The sequence below is a fragment of the Rhincodon typus genome, chromosome 1, assembly GCF_021869965.1.
Source record: "Rhincodon typus isolate 14 chromosome 1, sRhiTyp1.1, whole genome shotgun sequence".
In the NCBI taxonomy this organism is placed as follows: domain Eukaryota; kingdom Metazoa; phylum Chordata; class Chondrichthyes; order Orectolobiformes; family Rhincodontidae; genus Rhincodon; species Rhincodon typus.
Window position 1 is genome coordinate 127271983 of NC_063332.1, and position 16927 is coordinate 127288909.

Here is a 16927-nt window from a genome sequence, read left to right on the forward strand (position 1 = left end):
GTCAGGATTGTGGCAGTGAACTCTCGTGGTAGGTAGTAGCGATGGCATTTTACTGTAAGGTATTCTAGGTCCGAGGAGTAGTGGCTTGTCAGGGTCACTACGTGTAAGCATCAGGGAGTGTTGATCCGGAAGCATACCCCACCGCCCTTCACCTTGCCCGAGGATGTCGTGCAGTGTATGGAGAACCCGCGAGCTTGTACGGCACAGTCGGGAATGGCAGAGGTGAGCCAAGTCTCCGTAAAGCAGAGCGCACAACAGTCTCTCAGTTCCCTCTGGTAGTTAAGTCTAGATCTAAGTTCATCCATTTTGTTTTCGATACTTTGGACATTTGCTAGAAGTATACTGTTTCAGTGACTCCAAGTTCATGTGGTGACATTGCTAACTGGGATCTATACTTCTTGCAGTGTTCAGATATAAAGGATGCAGTTTTTGTCACAATCCAGCTGTAACTTCTGTAACCTGTGCCTTTGGAAGGTTGGGCACTAATATACTGCATGCACTGGTGATCTCACCTGGCACCCAGTGCTCAGTTCATGATGTGAATAGCCCAGAGCATTTTGTGAGGGTTCAGTTAATGTTTTCCATGATACCTAAAGAGTAGGCATTGTGCACAATGTGGCACTGACCTTTCACCCCAATACTTTAAAGCAGCCTGCATTGCTGTCCTGTGAAGTGACTGTCCAAATCTCACTCCACCATCTGCATTAGTTCCCATTGAGAGAACGCTTCCCAAACCAGGGTCCTGGCAATTCACAATACAGTGGCTCCTTTACAAGGAATATCTTCCAACTACTTGGTGAAATTGCCCCTTCAAACAACTTGTTAATTTTTTTTGTGGTAGGCGCAGGAGTGGAGAATGAAATCCATCTGAACTCACTGCGAGGGTCCCTTTCTATCCCTAGTGTAACCTAATTTGTGAACATAACACAATGGTGAAGATTAGGACTGTTGGCTGCACATACCAAACAGGTTTTACAGCCGGATCCCAAACCACCAAGCCACAATGTATCCGCCTTCCAATTCCCCTCTCATGTAGGGTTCGATTTAGAATAAACCTTACAGTTGTGGATGTAATTATCCTTGCCAGCCCCTTTCCCAGTTCTGATGAAGGGTCCCGACCCAAAATGTCGACTTTCCTGCTCCTCTTCTGCTGCCTGACCTGTTGAGTTCCTCCAGCTCCACACTGTGTTGATTCTGACTCGAGCATCTGCAATTCTTGCTATCTCTGAGCCCCTTTTCCAACCATTTGGAGAATAGTCTCCGGACGGGGCCAACCACCCCCACAGTTCCAAAATGCCAAACATTCAGTCACAGCATTGTGAGTAAATCTGGAGTCAAAGCAGTTTGTACAGGGGAAGAACATTTCTGCCAGCCAGTAACCTCACAAGTCACAACAGCCAGCTGCGCCTACTGGGCTCTGAGTGGGGAAAAGTAATTTTATAACCAATGTGATGTTTTGGAGTGTGTCATAGCTCCCATAACCTGTCTTTCATTCTGCATGTTCCATCCTAGTAAACATCTCGCCCTTCATGATAAATTCCTGCACAGAAATCCATTCTCCTTCAGTCACCCAGAATGTGTGGACATAGGGCTCCCCTGACTAGCTGAAGTTAGATAGCCAAGGTTCAGCATCTTGATCTTTAGGGCACTGCTTTGCAACAAAAAGGCCCACCAAGCCAGTGGAGACAGCCCCTCGAGTAATGGTCAGTTAGTGGTATGATAGGTGATATGTGAGTGTCAGTGTGTGTGAAAAAGTCAGCAGATGGTGATCACCTCCTGAACGTTGTTTCTCAGTGAGAACCCTGCACGTGCATGCTACTGGCGGACCATGTGCCTTCACCACATTTCTGCAACATGGCCTGGTGGTGGTGAACTGCCTCCTTGAATCCTGTAGTCTTTGGGGTATAAGGACACCCACAATGTTGTTTGCAAGGGGATTCCAGCTTCAGTGAAGGAATGGTGATGTAGTTCCAAGTCAGAATGGTGTGGAGCTTGGAGGAGAAGTTGCATGAGGTGGTGTTCCCATGCATTCGCTATGCTGTCCTTCCAGATGGCAGTAATGATGATTTTAGAAGATACTTTGGGAAGGAGCCTTGGTGAGTGACTGTAGTTCATGTTGTGGATGCTAGACACTGCTACTACTGTAACTTAGTGATAAAGGGAGAGAGAGTTGGATGTAATAGACCCGAAACGTCAGCTTTCTTGCCCCTCTGATGCTGCCTGGCTTGCTGTGTTCATCCAGCTCTACATCTTGTTATCTCAGACTCCAGCATCAGCAGTTCCTACTATCTCTGAGAGAATTGGATGTGGTAGATGGGATGGTGCATCTCTGGTGCCAAGGTCAAGGATATCTCGGAATGACTAAAGGGTAATGGTACAGAGTCAGTGGTTGTGTTCATACAGGTATCAGTGACATAGATTTACAAAATGGGATGTCCTACAAGAAGAATAAAGGAAGTTAGAACATAAAGTAAAAAGTAGGACCTAAAAGATAGTAATCACAGGATAACTGCCAGTGCCATTTTATATACAAAGAAGAAATAACAGGATTAAGCAGTATATCCATGGCTGGAGAAATGGTGTAGGAAGGAGGGAGTACAAGCAGGACAGATAGGCTACATCTGGGCAGGGCTAGGACCAATGTCTGGGGTAGGGGTGTATCTGCTAATGCTCTTTAGGAGGGTTTAAACTAGAATGGCAGGGGGTGGGAACCTGAGCAGGGAGACGGAGGAAGTTGAAACAAGGACTAAAACAAAAGACAGAAAAGTAAGAAAAAAAAGTGGAAGGCAGGAAAAAAAGAGCACAGCAAATGGGGCCATAGTGCAAAATAAAGCTAAGATAATTCTAAAGGCTGAGCATTAGCAATAAGGTGGATGAATTAGCAGCACAAATAGATATATCATCATGATACAGCATTATGGCTGCAGGGTGACTAAAAATGGGAACTCAACATCCAAGAGTATTCATTATTTAGGAAGGACAGCTAGAAAGGCAAACGAATAAAACAAAACTGCTGATACTGGAAATCTGAAACCAAAACAGAAATTGCCAGAGAAACTCAGCGGGTCTGGCAACATTTGTGGGGAGAAAACAGAGTTAACGTTGAGACCAGTGACCCTTCTTCAGAACTGGCTGAAGAGGTGGCACTGGATTCGAAATGTTAACTGTTTTCTCTCCACAGAAAGGGAAAGGAGGTGGGGTATGGTTGTCAGCAAAGGAGTAATCAATGCAATAGTGAGGAAAGCTATTGTCTTGGAAAATCATGATATGAAAACAGTATGGGTGGAGATAGGAACACCAAAAAGGCAAAAAATATTGGGAATTGTCTACAGGCCCCCAAACAGTTGAGGAGATTTAAGGGAAGGTATTAAACAAAATGCATGCAATAAGGGTACAATGTAATCATTGGTGATTTTTAGTTTGCATATAGATTGGACAAACCAAACTAGCAATGATATTGCAGAGGAAGAAAATATGATTGTTTTTATATCAATACATCAACTAACCAACCAGAGAACAGGCCATTCTATACTGGGTACTGTGCAATGAAAAAGGATTAATTAACAAATAATGGATCTACTGAACAAGGAAATGGTAATGCTATTCAAGAACAGTTCTATCAGGCTTTAGATGATATCTTAGATGAAGAGAGTTCTTTCCTCCAGACATGCATTCTTTTCCTGATTGAGTAGTGAACTGTAGTCTTATGCTACTTACGAGAGGTTTTGTAAAGTGAAACGGTTTCTTTCTGGGGGTTCTTAACTGGAAGGCACAGATTAAAGATCACGATCAAAAGGGGAAATTGGGATTTTTGTTTCCCCAGAGAGTCGCTATGATCTGGAACGCATAGCTTTGAAGGAGTGTGGAAACACATTGATTTGTAATTTTCAAAAACGAATTGGAAATATACTTATAAAGGAAACATTTGCAAGGCTGCGGGGAAAGAGCCTGACGTAGGACGACACACAGATATGATGAGGCGAACGGTCTTTTTTCTCGGCTGATTAATTTTAAGCGTTGAGTTCATCGGCGTAATACAGGTCCGACATTGTATTTTTTTTCTCTGACCAGTTGGTGATCGTCACGTTTCATACGCCAGTTGTAATTAGTAGCAAGACAACCAGCGAAAGAGAAAAGCCAAAGCGTTCACAGGAAGATGCGCGGCCAGTTCAGTACTCAACATTTACCACGCTCAGCCTTGAAGTCTAGAAACTGAGCAAACCTGGATTTCAGGTAATAACAATTGTGATCGTGACATAATGGGACTCGGCGAGAGTGCAGAGAAAAAAAGCCAGATAAATATACGATAACATTTACTTTTGAACAAGAATTCAGCACCACGGCTATTCAGGACAAGTTCGTCTTTGATGCACTGTATCATCGGAAACATGTGAATACCAGGTAGATCGTTATCGTATGAAGCGTCCTTTCCTCTTTGTGAATGTTGTTTTATAGCTCTACTATACAAATAGAGCAGATAGGGAAAAATGCCAAAACGGGCTCATCTTCGGGAAAATTGCTTAACTGCATGCCTTACTCGAATTGCGTTACTTTTGGGGGCTTGTCGGGTTGTCCTGTCACAGAGATTGAGTTTGTCTATAGAGGAGGGACAACCCCCGGAGACCATAGTGGGGGATATCAGCGTTGTATTCCCCGCTGAGACATCAACCGGTGGCTATTTCATTTCGGAAAGTGAAGAGTCGGTTGTTTTCAGTGATCTGAACGTTAATGTGGACAGCGGAATTATAAAGACAGCCAAAGTCCTGGACAGAGAGACGACAGATCGCTATGAGTTTGTAGCCGTGACTCTGACCGGGCAAATGGTCAAGGTGGAGATCGTGGTCACGGACATCAATGACCACAGTCCAGTTTTCCCGAGGGAGAAAGTCCAGCTCAATATCTCAGAACTAACTCCGAGCGGGACATGGTTTCAGCTGGACGAAGCCTGGGACCCGGACACGGAGAAGTTTAGCATTCAGGGCTATGCGATCACGCAGGGAAACCCGGGGATATTTCAACTTCGGTCCGAGAAAGCGTTCGAACATGTCGATCTTGTACTCGGCGGCCTCCTGGACCGGGAGACCAGGGACTTTTACTCGCTCACCGTGCAGGCTTTCGATGGGGACACTCCTCCGAGGACGGGCATGATGCAGCTGGACATCCGAGTGCTGGATGAGAACGACAACCCGCCCCACTTTAACCAGACCGAGTATGAAGCCTGGGTTTGGGAGGATGCGGCCCCGGGGACCCGGCTCATCCAGCTCCAGGCCAGCGACCCGGACCAAGGCAGTAACGGCTTCATCACGTACGAGATAGACCGCAGGCACAGCGACCCGGGCGGCCACTTCGCCATCGACAGCCGGAGCGGCGAGGTCCGGCTCCAGAAACCGCTCGACCGGGAGAGTCGGCCCCGGCACCAGCTGGTTATTCGAGCCCGGGACCACGGCTCCCCGACTGAACTGGGCAGCGCCTTCCTGTCGGTGCGGCTAATCGATGTCAACGACAACCGGCCGTCCATTAGCATCCTGTACCTGAGCCAGAGCGGCCGGGCCGAGGTGTCGGAGGGGGCGGCCATAGGGCAGCTGGTGGCCAGGGTGTCGGTTTGGGACCCGGACCTGGGCGAAGGCGGCGAGCTGCGGGTCTGGCTGCAGGACGAAGACGAAAACGAGGAGCTTAGCACCAGCTTCGAGCTGCGGGATTCCCCGCTCCGCTCCGTCTTCCTACTGCGTGTAAACGGCCACCTGGACCGCGAGCGCCGCCGCGCACACCACCTCACCGTGCGCGCCTCTGACTCCGCGCGCCCGCCGCTGAGATCCCAGCGGTCGCTCGAGCTGCGCGTCACCGACGTCAACGACAACGCTCCCGCCTTCGAGCGCGAGGTATACACAGCCCGCGTCCCCGAGGGCCCACTTCCCGCCGACGGGAGCACACTTCTACGGGTGCGCGCACAAGACCCGGATGCCGGCGCCAACGGCACGGTCAGGTACGCCATCTTGGAAGACGACGCTGGGGACCGGGAGGTGTCGCTTTTTGAGGTCGATCCGCTGACGGGCTTTATCAGCACCACTGCGTGCCTGGATCGGGAGACGCACGCGGTGATCCGTCTGTTGGTGGTGGCCCAGGATCTGGGTGAGCCGCCTCTCTCCTCCACCGCCAGCGTCTTGCTTCACGTCGAGGACGTGAACGACAACGAGCCGGTCTTCGAGCGAGAGCTCTACAGAGCGACCGTGCGGGAACACACGGAGCCCGGGACCTGCTTCCTTCAGGTGAGACCGATCTATACCGCGGGACAGGGATAAAGGGACCTCTAAACTGGGGAGCTGTCTTCAAATTTAATCCTAACCCCAGACCTTGACCTAACCCTAATTTTTGACTCATCCTTTCCTTGGCTTGATCCAAAAGAACAGAAGTAAGGAGCAGAATCATAGAGCTGTATAGCACGGAAACAGACCTTTCAGTCCAACTCGTCCATGCCGTCTAGATATCCTAAATTAATCCAGTCCCATTTGTGAGCATTTAGCCCATGTCCTTCTAAATCATTCATATTCGTGTACCCATCCAGATGCCTCTTAAATGTTGAAATTGTGACAACTTCCACCACTTCCTCAGGCAGCACGTTCTGTATGAAAAGGTTGCTCCTTCGGCACCTTTTAAATCTTTACCCTCTCACCTTAAAAATGTGCCCTCTAGTTTTGGACGCCCCTGTCCTGGGAAAATGACATTGGCTGTCCATGCCCTCATGATTTTATAAACCTCTGTAAGGTCACCCCTCGGCCTTTGACAGCCCAGGGAGAATAACCCCAGCCTATTCAGCCTCCCCCTATTGCTCAAACCTGCCAACCCCAACAACATCCTTGTAAATCTTTTCTGAACCCTTTCAATTTTAAAAACATCTTTCCTATAGAAGGGAGACCACAATTGAATGCAGTATTCCAAATGTCTAACCAATGTCCTGTACAACTGCAACATGACATCTCAACTCCTGTACTCGATGCACTGACCAATGAAAGCAAACATATAAAACATCTTTTTCACTATCCTGTCTACTGCATTCCAAGGTCTCTTTGTTCGGTAACACTTCCCAGGATGCTACCATTAAATGTATAAGTCCTGCACTGATCTGCTTTAAGAAAATGCAACACCTCACATTTATCTAAATTAAACTCCATCTGCCACCCCTCGGCCCATGGGCGCTTCTGATCAAGATCCCATTGTACTCTGAGGTAACCTCCTTCACTGTCCAATACATCACCAATTTTGGTGTCATCTGCAAACTTACTAACCATACTTCCTATATTCACATCCAAATCATTAATATTAATGACATAAAGCAGTGGACCCAGCAATGAGGTGCAGAGCTGGATGAACACAGCAGGCCAAGCAGCATCATAGGAGCAGAAAGGCTGACATTTCGGGCCTAGACCCTTCATCAGAAAAGGGGGAGGGGAAGGGGGTTCTGAAATAAATAGGGAGAGAGTGGGAGGCGGACAGAAGATGATAGAGGAGAGGATAGGTGGAGAGGAAACAAACAGGTCGAAGAGGCGGGGATGGAGCCAGTAAAGGTGAGTGTAGGTGGGGAGTTAGGGAGGGGATAGGTCAGTCCAGGGAGGACGGACAGCTCAAGGGGGCAAGATGAGGTTAGTAGGTAGGAGATGGGGGTGCGGCTTGAGGTGGGAGGAGGGGATAGGTGGGAGGAAGAACAGGTTAGAGAGGCGGGGACGAGCTGGACTGGTTTTGGGATGCGGTAGGGGGAGGGGAGATTTTGAAGCTTGTGACTTCCCACCCACGGCCTCCAACCTCATCGTTCCCCAACCCCGCACCGCCCGTTTCTATCTCCTTCCCAAAATCCACAAACCTGAATGCCCTGGTCGACCCATTGTCTCCGCCTGCTCCTGCCCCACCGAACTGATCTCCAACTATCTGGACTCCATTTTCTCCCCCTTGGTCCAGGAACTCCCTACCTATGTCCGTGACACCACCCACGCCCTCCACCTCCTCCAGAACTTCCAATTCCCCGGTCCCCAACACCGCATCTTTACCATGGACGTCCAGTCCCTATACACCTGCATTCCCCATACAGATGGCCTAAAGGCCCTCCACTTCTTCCTGTCCCGCAGGCCCGACCAGTCCCCCTCCACTGACACCCTCATCCGCTTAGCGGAACTCGTCCTCACCCTCAACAACTTCTCTTTCAATTCCTCCCACTTCCTACAGACAGAAGGGACAGCCATGGGTACCCGCATGGGCCCAAGCTATGCCTGCCTCTTTGTAGGTTACATGGAACAATCCCTCTTCCGTACCGACACTGGCCCTAAACCCCACCTCTTCCTCCATTACATCGATGACTGTATGGGCGCCACCTCGTGCTCCCACGAGGAGCTCGAACAGTTCATCCACTTCACCAACACCTTCCACCCCAACCTTAAGTTTACCTGGACCATCTCTAATACCTCTCTCTCCTTCCTGGACCTCTCTGTCTCCATCTCGGGCAACCACCTAGAAACCGATATTCATTTCAAGCCCACCGACTCCCACAGCTACCTAGAATACTCCTCCTCCCACCCATCTTCCTGCAAAAATGCCATCCCCTATTCCCAATTCCTTCACCTCCGCCTCATCTGCTCCCAGGATGAGGCATTCCACTCCCGTACATCTCAGTTGTCCTCGTTTTTCAAGGACCGTAACTACCCCCCTCAGTGGTCGAGAACGCCCTCAACAGTGTCTCCCACATCTCCCGCAACACCCTGTCCACGCAATAAGAACCAAAGAAGAATCCCCCTCGTCCTCACGTACCACCCCACCAACCTCCGGATCCAACGCATCATCCTCCGACACTTCCGCCATCTGCAATCCGACCCCACCACCAAAGACATTTTTCCCTCCCCACCCTTATCTGCTTTCCGAAGGGACCACTCTCTCCGTGACTCCCTTGTCCGCTCCACACTCCCCTCCAGCCCCACCACACCCGACACTTTTCCCTGCAACCGCAGGAAGTGCTACACCTGCCCCCATACATCCTCCCTCACCCCCATCCCAGGCCCCAAGAAGACTTTCCACATCAAGCAGATGTTCACCTGCACATCTGCCAGTGTGGTATACGGCATTCGCTGTACCCGTTGTGGCCTCCTGTACATTGGGGAAACCAAGCGGAGGCTCGGGGACCGCTTTGCAGAACACCTACGCTCGGTTCGCAATAAACAACTGCACCTCCCAGTCGCGAACCATTTCAACTCCCCCTCCCATTCCTCAGACGACATGTCCATCCTGGGCCTCCTGCAGTGCCACAATGATGCCACCCGAAGGTTGCAGGAACAGCAACTCATATTCCGCTTGGGAATCCTGCAGCCCAATGGTATCAATGTGGATTTCACAAGCTTCAAAATCTCCCCTCCCCCTACCGCATCCCAAAACCAGTCCAGCTCGTCCCCGCCTCTCTAACCTGTCCTTCCTCCCACCTATCCCCTCCTCCCACCTCAAGCCGCACCCCCATCTCCTACCTACTAACCTCATCCTGCCCGCTTGACCTGTCCGTCCTCCCTGGACTGACCTATCCCCTCCCTAACTCCCCACCTACACTCACCTTTACTGGCTCCATCCCCGCCTCTTCGACCTGTTTGTTTCCTCTCCACCTATCCTCTCCTTTATCCATCTTCTATCCGCCTCCCACTCTCTCCCTATTTATTTCAGAACCCCCTTCCCCTCCCCCTTTTCTGATGAAGGGTCTAGGCCCGAAATGTCAGCCTCTCTGCTCCTATGATGCTGCTTGGCCTGCTGTGTTCATCCAGCTCTGCACCTTGTTGTCTCGGATTCTCCAGCATCTGCAGTTCCTACCATCTCTGACCTAGCAATGATCCTTGATACTGCTGGTCGCAGATCTCCAGTCCAAAAAGCAACTGTCCTCCACCACTCTTTGTCTGTGATAGGGTACCTTGATCCTGCACTGTCACTTGATAAGATCTAATTGCGGCCTTAACTCCATTTTCCTGTTTAGCCCCAAAATGCCTAACACCCTGAGAGAAAACATCTTCTTTGCATCTATCCTGCCAATAACCAATGGAAACCTAAGTTTCAATGATTCAATAATCTCTCATCTTTCTAAACTGTGATGAGTATAGCCTGTGCTTTACCTAACTCTTCATTGACCTGTACTTGGCTTAACTCTAGTTATTGACATTATCTTTGCTCATGACTCTAACACACAGACACTGACCATTGCCTTGTCCTGGCTCTAATAAGCTGCAGTGTCCACATATGTTCACCTTTAGTGTGTGGGTTTAAACTGGTTTTTTGCCACTTTAGTAGTGTGATTTTGTTTAACGTAGTAAAATAGGAATTATTGTTGTTTGCTACAAATGTTTGTCAATGTGCTTTAAATTAGTACCACTGTTTGGATCTGCATAATGCCTTCAGTGAAGGAAAAAATATCCCAAGGCACCTCACAGAAATGAACTTGAATGCCAAGTGAGAAATGAGATATTAGTAGCGAGTGACAAAAATTTTGGCTTGAAGGAGGGGATTAAAGGAAGACTGGAAAGTGTAAGGCGAAGAGAATTCAAGAGTTTAGGACCTCGGGACGGTGGTGTTGTTGGTGGGATGAAGATGGTCCAGAGAATTTTGAAGGTAATGAAATTAACGAGCGAGGCAAGTTATGGAGGACTTAAATACAAGCTGAGTGAAAGTGGTTTTTACCTGCCTCGGATTTTGCTGCAACAAAGGATTGTTAGTCCATCAACACAAACTTTTGAGTAATTTAGGTTCCAGTGGAGAATTTATCAAAACATATATATTGAGTCATGTGTTGCCGTCAATAATCAATTCCTGGAGCCAAATAGTGATCTCATTTCCTGAGTTTAGGGAAATTAGTCCTTCTTTTCATCTGGAGAGGGAACACTCATCAGGAATCTGTAGCATTGTTTGTGTCTCTGCACAAGCGAATAAGGGATTTGTGTTGAACCACTTTACCAAGGATTACTATTGCCATGGTAATTCAAAAGTCTACCATTTGACAGCTGGGATTTGTTATAAGGAACCTGTGGGACAATCTTGCCAAATCCCCTGCCACTACCCAGGCACCCATGGGAAAGCAACTGATCCTATCAGCAAACTGAATTCCACGAGAAAATTAATAGACTGTGAAAGAGGCCCCTTGTGGAATCTTAGTACTCCCAGAGCCACAAATCTCACATTGAAAACACCTTTATTATAGGTGGGTTTCCTCTGGGTGCTCCGGTTTCCTCCTACAGTCCATAGATGTGCAGGTTAGGTGGATTGACCATGCTAAATTGCCCATAGTGTTCAGGGATGTGTAGATTAGGTGAGTTATAGGAGAATGGGCCTTGGTGGGTTGCTGTGAAGGTTGGTGTGGACTTGTTGGGCCGAAGGGGCTTTTTCCATACTGTAGGGATTCTATAATTTCTATGACAATAGGCATGCTGCCTTAACTTTACATCTTAATGTTGAGGGCCTGTCAGCAGTGGGTATCTTGCAACCCAATAGAAGTTCTATATATATTTTTGTTATCATATAAATTGAAAAACAAGTAAGTAGAACTTGATTAGGCCTAAAGCGTTCAGTTCTGTAGACCGCTTAATACAGTTGAGGATGTTCAAATGTCTTGCAAATTCTGACTTTCAAAAACTTTAGCAGTTTCTAATGCCATATTATTTTTGACAAAACTCAGTGTTTCCTTTTGCCCCTTTATCATTTACCAGTTCCATACCCAGTCTTACATTCTTCATTCCAAAAACCCAGCCACAAAACCTCAAACTTTGTCATGGTTCACCTGAGTAGTGTGCAGTCTGCAATGTGTTCCAGTAAACAACATTTTTAAAACTTTAGCTGTCCCTTTGTACGGTCTCCTTGGTCTAAAGCAGTATCTTTCTTTTTGTTTAGCCCATAGCCCAAAGATAAAAGAAATGGTTTTCTTTACATCACTACTTCATTTTGACTTGGACTTGGCTGTGCAGGCTACAAATTCTCCTCAGAGAAGATAAAGTTGATAGCAGATTTGATTCAAGTATTCAAACTCACCACCACTACAGCACTCTGGGTAAAGAGTTTAAAAGCCCAACAGTTCTCAGTGATAATAAATGTCTCCTCCTCATGTTCTCCTCCTCATCGTCTTCAATGGAAGATCCCTTGATATGAAACTACCCCCTAATTTTAGATTTCACATGTTGGGAAGCATCCTCTCAGCATCTATTTGTATTTCAATAAGATGCATTTCTCATTTTCACAATACAGGGCCAATCTCCTTGACCTTCCTGTCTGACCTTTCCTCATGTGGCAGGGAGGTTTTGATGGCTGTTGACTTGGTTTCAACAGCAAGATGTCCTGGTGAGTTCAGGGTTCCATGAGACAGTGGGAACAGTTCCTATGATGGGCTTGCAGGGGCAGAGTCAGGGAGCACAAGCTTACAACCTACAGGCTTGTGAGCAGAGAAAGGACCCTCCAAAATTCTAGGCACTGAGGGGGATATTCATACAAAGCCAGGGCAGCCGGCTTGCTGGACTGACTAGGTTGGATGTTTAAAAGGTATGAAGAGCAGTGAGTCTCCTATCTCTGATAGACTGGGCCAGCATCTGAAGCAATCTGGCAAGCAGTTGCTCACTGTATGGGGCTTGTATTGTGAAGTGAGCCCTCAGGCCAGGCATGCCTGAAAGGTACTTCAAAGAGATGCTAGAATTGCAACATGTTCATGTGATTTAAACAAGATTATCCTTGGCATTGGCAGACATGCAAAGCATCAGGAACATAAATGCCCCCAAGCACAACTGCATCCTCCCTCATGGCTCATGGTTGAGAATGCTATGAAATCTGGGCAGCGATTCTCTGCAGAGTCATTGAAGTGCCTTTGAATGAGCCAAATTAAAAAGAGGACCCTGGGCAGCTTTAATTTGTTGAGGAAGGCTTTAGCTGAGATCACTTCCACAGCATACTAAATGTCTACTTATCTGAAGGTATCTTATAAAGGAATCCAGACAGGCATGTAATTGTTGATGTGTGGGAAGAGGATGAGGTGGCAATCTCTACTGACTGGTTCATGACAACAGGAGAGAGGTGAAATAACTCATTCTTCCTGCAATCTCAAGTTGAAAATGATTTGCAATCAGTAGGGTACCAAGCATCAGAAAAGCCAATTGTACTGACGAGAAAGTCATATTATTGTTCAATAATGGCTCCTGATTATGCTATCTATTGCTCACATTCTGAGAGATGTACTTTGGCTGGAGCAGGGAAGTGTCTTCATCCCAGTATGGGATTACTGACCATTATTAGGATATGGAAGTACTTGTGATGAATTTCACAGTACTTGACCCCAGCAGCAATGGAACTGAACACAATCTTGTACCAACAGATGTTTTCATTCATTTTACACAAGCAATTCTCACCTGCAATCAGAAGATCTCAACCATAGATCAAGTTCCGCTGGGTGATTGGTTTATTCCTTTTGGTGTTCCACACAAATACACAGTGACCAAGGGTGCAACTTTTGAGAGCAAGATCATACAAAAACTTTGCAAGGGTTTATGGCATCATCAAGAGTCACATTACTCCCTGTCGTTCAGAGGATAGTGGAGAATGCAATGGATTCAACTGTACCCTTCACGTCACATTGTGCACCTTACCTCCATAGAGCAAACACTTTCTTGGCTATCTCTCAAGGTTCATATCACTAGAAAATCTTGTGCAAAGGAACTTGAATATACATACAGTATTATGCTTGTAGGAGTTGTGAGTTAGGGAATGCTACTTAATATCTTGGCATCTGTAGCAAACAGCTGTATTTAGACTGAAAAACAATTGTTGTCTCTGAACAAAAGCAGTCAGTGGTGGCTGGGTTTCAGCCAGTATTACTGACCTGTTTTCAATTGTGTATGTGCTTTATATAATGTGTATTTCAGTATAGTTCCTTTTCTCTTCCCTGCTCAAGCTCTGAACATTTCATTCTCTGCCTGGTAGTACCATTAGATGTTTACAGTGTACTGTTGAGTAACACAATGGATAAATACTTAGCCTCCGTGACTGTTAAGATATTGATAGAATTCAGGTCATCCGATAACTGGCTAAAGTTCTTGAGTGAATATTTACTGCACAGTGACTTTGGAGTTGTTTTCTTTCATTTTGATACAGTGTACTTTCAGATATTAGAATTAGAATAGGACATTGAATTTAAAAACAAAATTCCAGTAATTTGGAAAAAAAAACTGAAAACAAAAACTAGCTGCTAAATATTTTATCCCAACTTTTGGGAGAAAAATGTCAGAAATTCAGTTATGTCACTTTGTCTTATGACACCAAGTCTTGGACCTTAAAATCTTGGATGTACTGGTTTGTATTATGAAGTTGCTATAAACATGCGTTGTTTTTCCAGCAAGTTTGTGAAGTACTTGGAGAATATTTCCAGAGGATTGATTTACTGAAATATGATATTATTTGACAGGAAGAAGATGTTGATGTTGGCCCAGTGGAAATGCTAAGCTGCATCTTGCATTAAACAGTTGTTGAATTTTATTATTTTTAGCTTGTACTGACTTGTGCCTTTAGGGTTATGAGAACAGTCGCCCTGTTAGCATTCTAGGATGAATCTGAGCTGTTCCTGTAATTTCAACTTTATAAGATTGTTTATTACAGTTATCCTAAGTAACAAATTTACACGGTTCTATTTGCATACTGTTTGAAGCAAACTTATTGCATTCTATCTAAAGTATAAATGTCTTGCATTAGGACATAAAGAAATTGTTAATATGGCCATATCCTACAGACAAATGTTGCCACAAAGCCATCTTTGGGGAATTCTTGTCCCTCAGCTGTGATTGGGGTGGGGAGGTGTGGCGGTGCAGGTATTTCCTGGTCAGAACCAGGATTAAAGATATCTTGCAGCTGGGAAAGAATTTGGATTGAGCTGGGGAGGATCCGGTTGCTGAGGTTCACATAGGAGCAAGCAATGTAGGTAGAAATGAAAATTGCGTTGGGTTGAGAGAGTTTGAGGAGATAACGTCCAAATTAAAAAACAAACCATGAAAATACACTTAAAATTCTGAACCATTTTCGGTTGGATCATGGATAAATATATTCTGTCAAGTGTATGGCTGAAGGAGTGGTACGGATACAGGGGTATCTCTCACGGGCCATAGGTAACAATATTTGGAAATAAGGATGCTAATCTTTTGGGACAGGTTTCACTTAAACCAGGCTCGCACCTGTATCTCATTACAGAGACATGGTTGCAAAGTGACTATGCTTGGAAGTACGTATTCCATGACACTTGACTTTACAATAATCATTTGGTAGTCTAGAATTTAAGTATTGCTTAAATAATAATGTACATTTTATCAAAGTTTTTTTGTCATGCAGTCATCGGGACAATTTGCAAGATTACCAAATAAGGGAAAAGAAAAATCAATATTTATACTATATAAGAGGAAAGTGCTGATTAGTTGTCAAGTGGATTCTGATTGTTAGAGGCATTGCCATGGAGAATGCAGCAGTTAATGATGAATAATCGTTAACTACTAGGGTTTATTTAGATTTCAAACCCAATTGGTATTTCCCTAAGAAATGTTGCCATTTATTTTGAATTAAAGTGCATCGCTATGGTTGTTCAGAACAAGTGTAGCAGTGCTTTGCAAGTGTGGGCTGGTTGGCTATGGTCAGTGCCTCCAGATCCAGTCATTGACTCTTAAATGCCCTCTCTGCAATTGGGGCTAGGCAATAAATGCTTACTTAACCAGCAACAATCACATCCCTTATTCAAATTTAAAAATTGATTTGATCGTATTGAAATGTCTCATGTCCTTATGAAGCTTTGATCGCCACATGAGAAGACGTTACAGAACTCATTGTCACTTGTGAAGATGTTATGGGAAATCAAACTTTATTGTTTACTATTTGCAGGTGACCTGTTATTTGGTCTGTTTCTAATAGTTTCTAGCGAGCACTAGTTGTCTTTATCCCAGCACTTGTCTAACTAATCATTTTCTGTTAAGGATCACACTGAAGTACACAGTATATGTTAATCTCTTAATGTACTTTTGTAATTACATAGATAATAAAGATGTGCTGCAGTACGTATCAAACTTGCCATTAATTCAAATTAGGCAGAGTTTAGATGAATTTTTTAAAAATGGCTTGCTTCTTGTGGAAAAGGTAGACCTAGAAAATAACTGCAAACTAAATTCGAAGAGGGCTGCAAATGGATACGGGTTCCAACTAGTAATAGGCAAGTTTGAAACTGCAGTTTGCAAACTTCTTCTCACAAACAATAATTAGCACTTGGAATGGACTTTTGATGGATTAGTGGATGGATGAATTAAAATGGGCTGAATTGTCACCCTCACTTGTCTTTGACCTTGTAAATTTAATATGTAACTGGCTGCAATTTAACAAGCTTAATCTTTACTGTAGATGAGGCCAGCTTTATGGTTTACCATTCTATATGTAAATTTAGAATCCAGCTAAATGGCTAGACACATTGTAGCTGTGTGCTGCTTTTAATCTGTGTTTTAATTTTGATCTTTGCAACCGTTACTAAGTTTTCACGAATTATGGTATGTGTAAAGATTTATTCATACAGTATAAAACCAACTAAACAGATCAGTTGTTCAAGTTCAGATTAATTCTTTGCTTTAACTCAAACTGAATTGAAGATACTTTTTTTAAAAATTCCTTCCTTGGATGTGGATGTCACCAGCCAGGCCAGAATTTATTACCCATCTGTAATTACTCAGAGGGCAGTTGAGAGTCAACCACATTGCTATAGGTCTGGACTTGCATGTAGGCCAGACTTGGTAAGGATGGCAGATTTCCTTTCCTAAAGGACATTAGTGAACTAGATAACAAGATGTAGAGCTGGATGAACACAGCAGGCCAAGCAGCATCATAGGAGCAGGAAAGCTGACGTTTCGGGCCTAGACCCTTCTTCAGA

General features: G+C 45.4%; 1 protein-coding gene across 1 annotated transcript in view; it reads left to right on the forward strand.

Annotated features, from left to right (window-relative positions):
• Window positions 1-4306: 4306 nt before the first annotated feature.
• dchs2 (dachsous cadherin-related 2) overlaps window positions 4307-16927 on the forward strand; it is a 116107-nt gene continuing 103486 nt past the window's right edge. The window contains exon 1 of the mRNA XM_048598987.1: window positions 4307-6266. Coding sequence (XP_048454944.1) covers window positions 4488-6266 — 1779 coding nt within the window. The 5' untranslated portion in view covers window positions 4307-4487. The remainder of the gene's footprint in view (window positions 6267-16927) is intronic.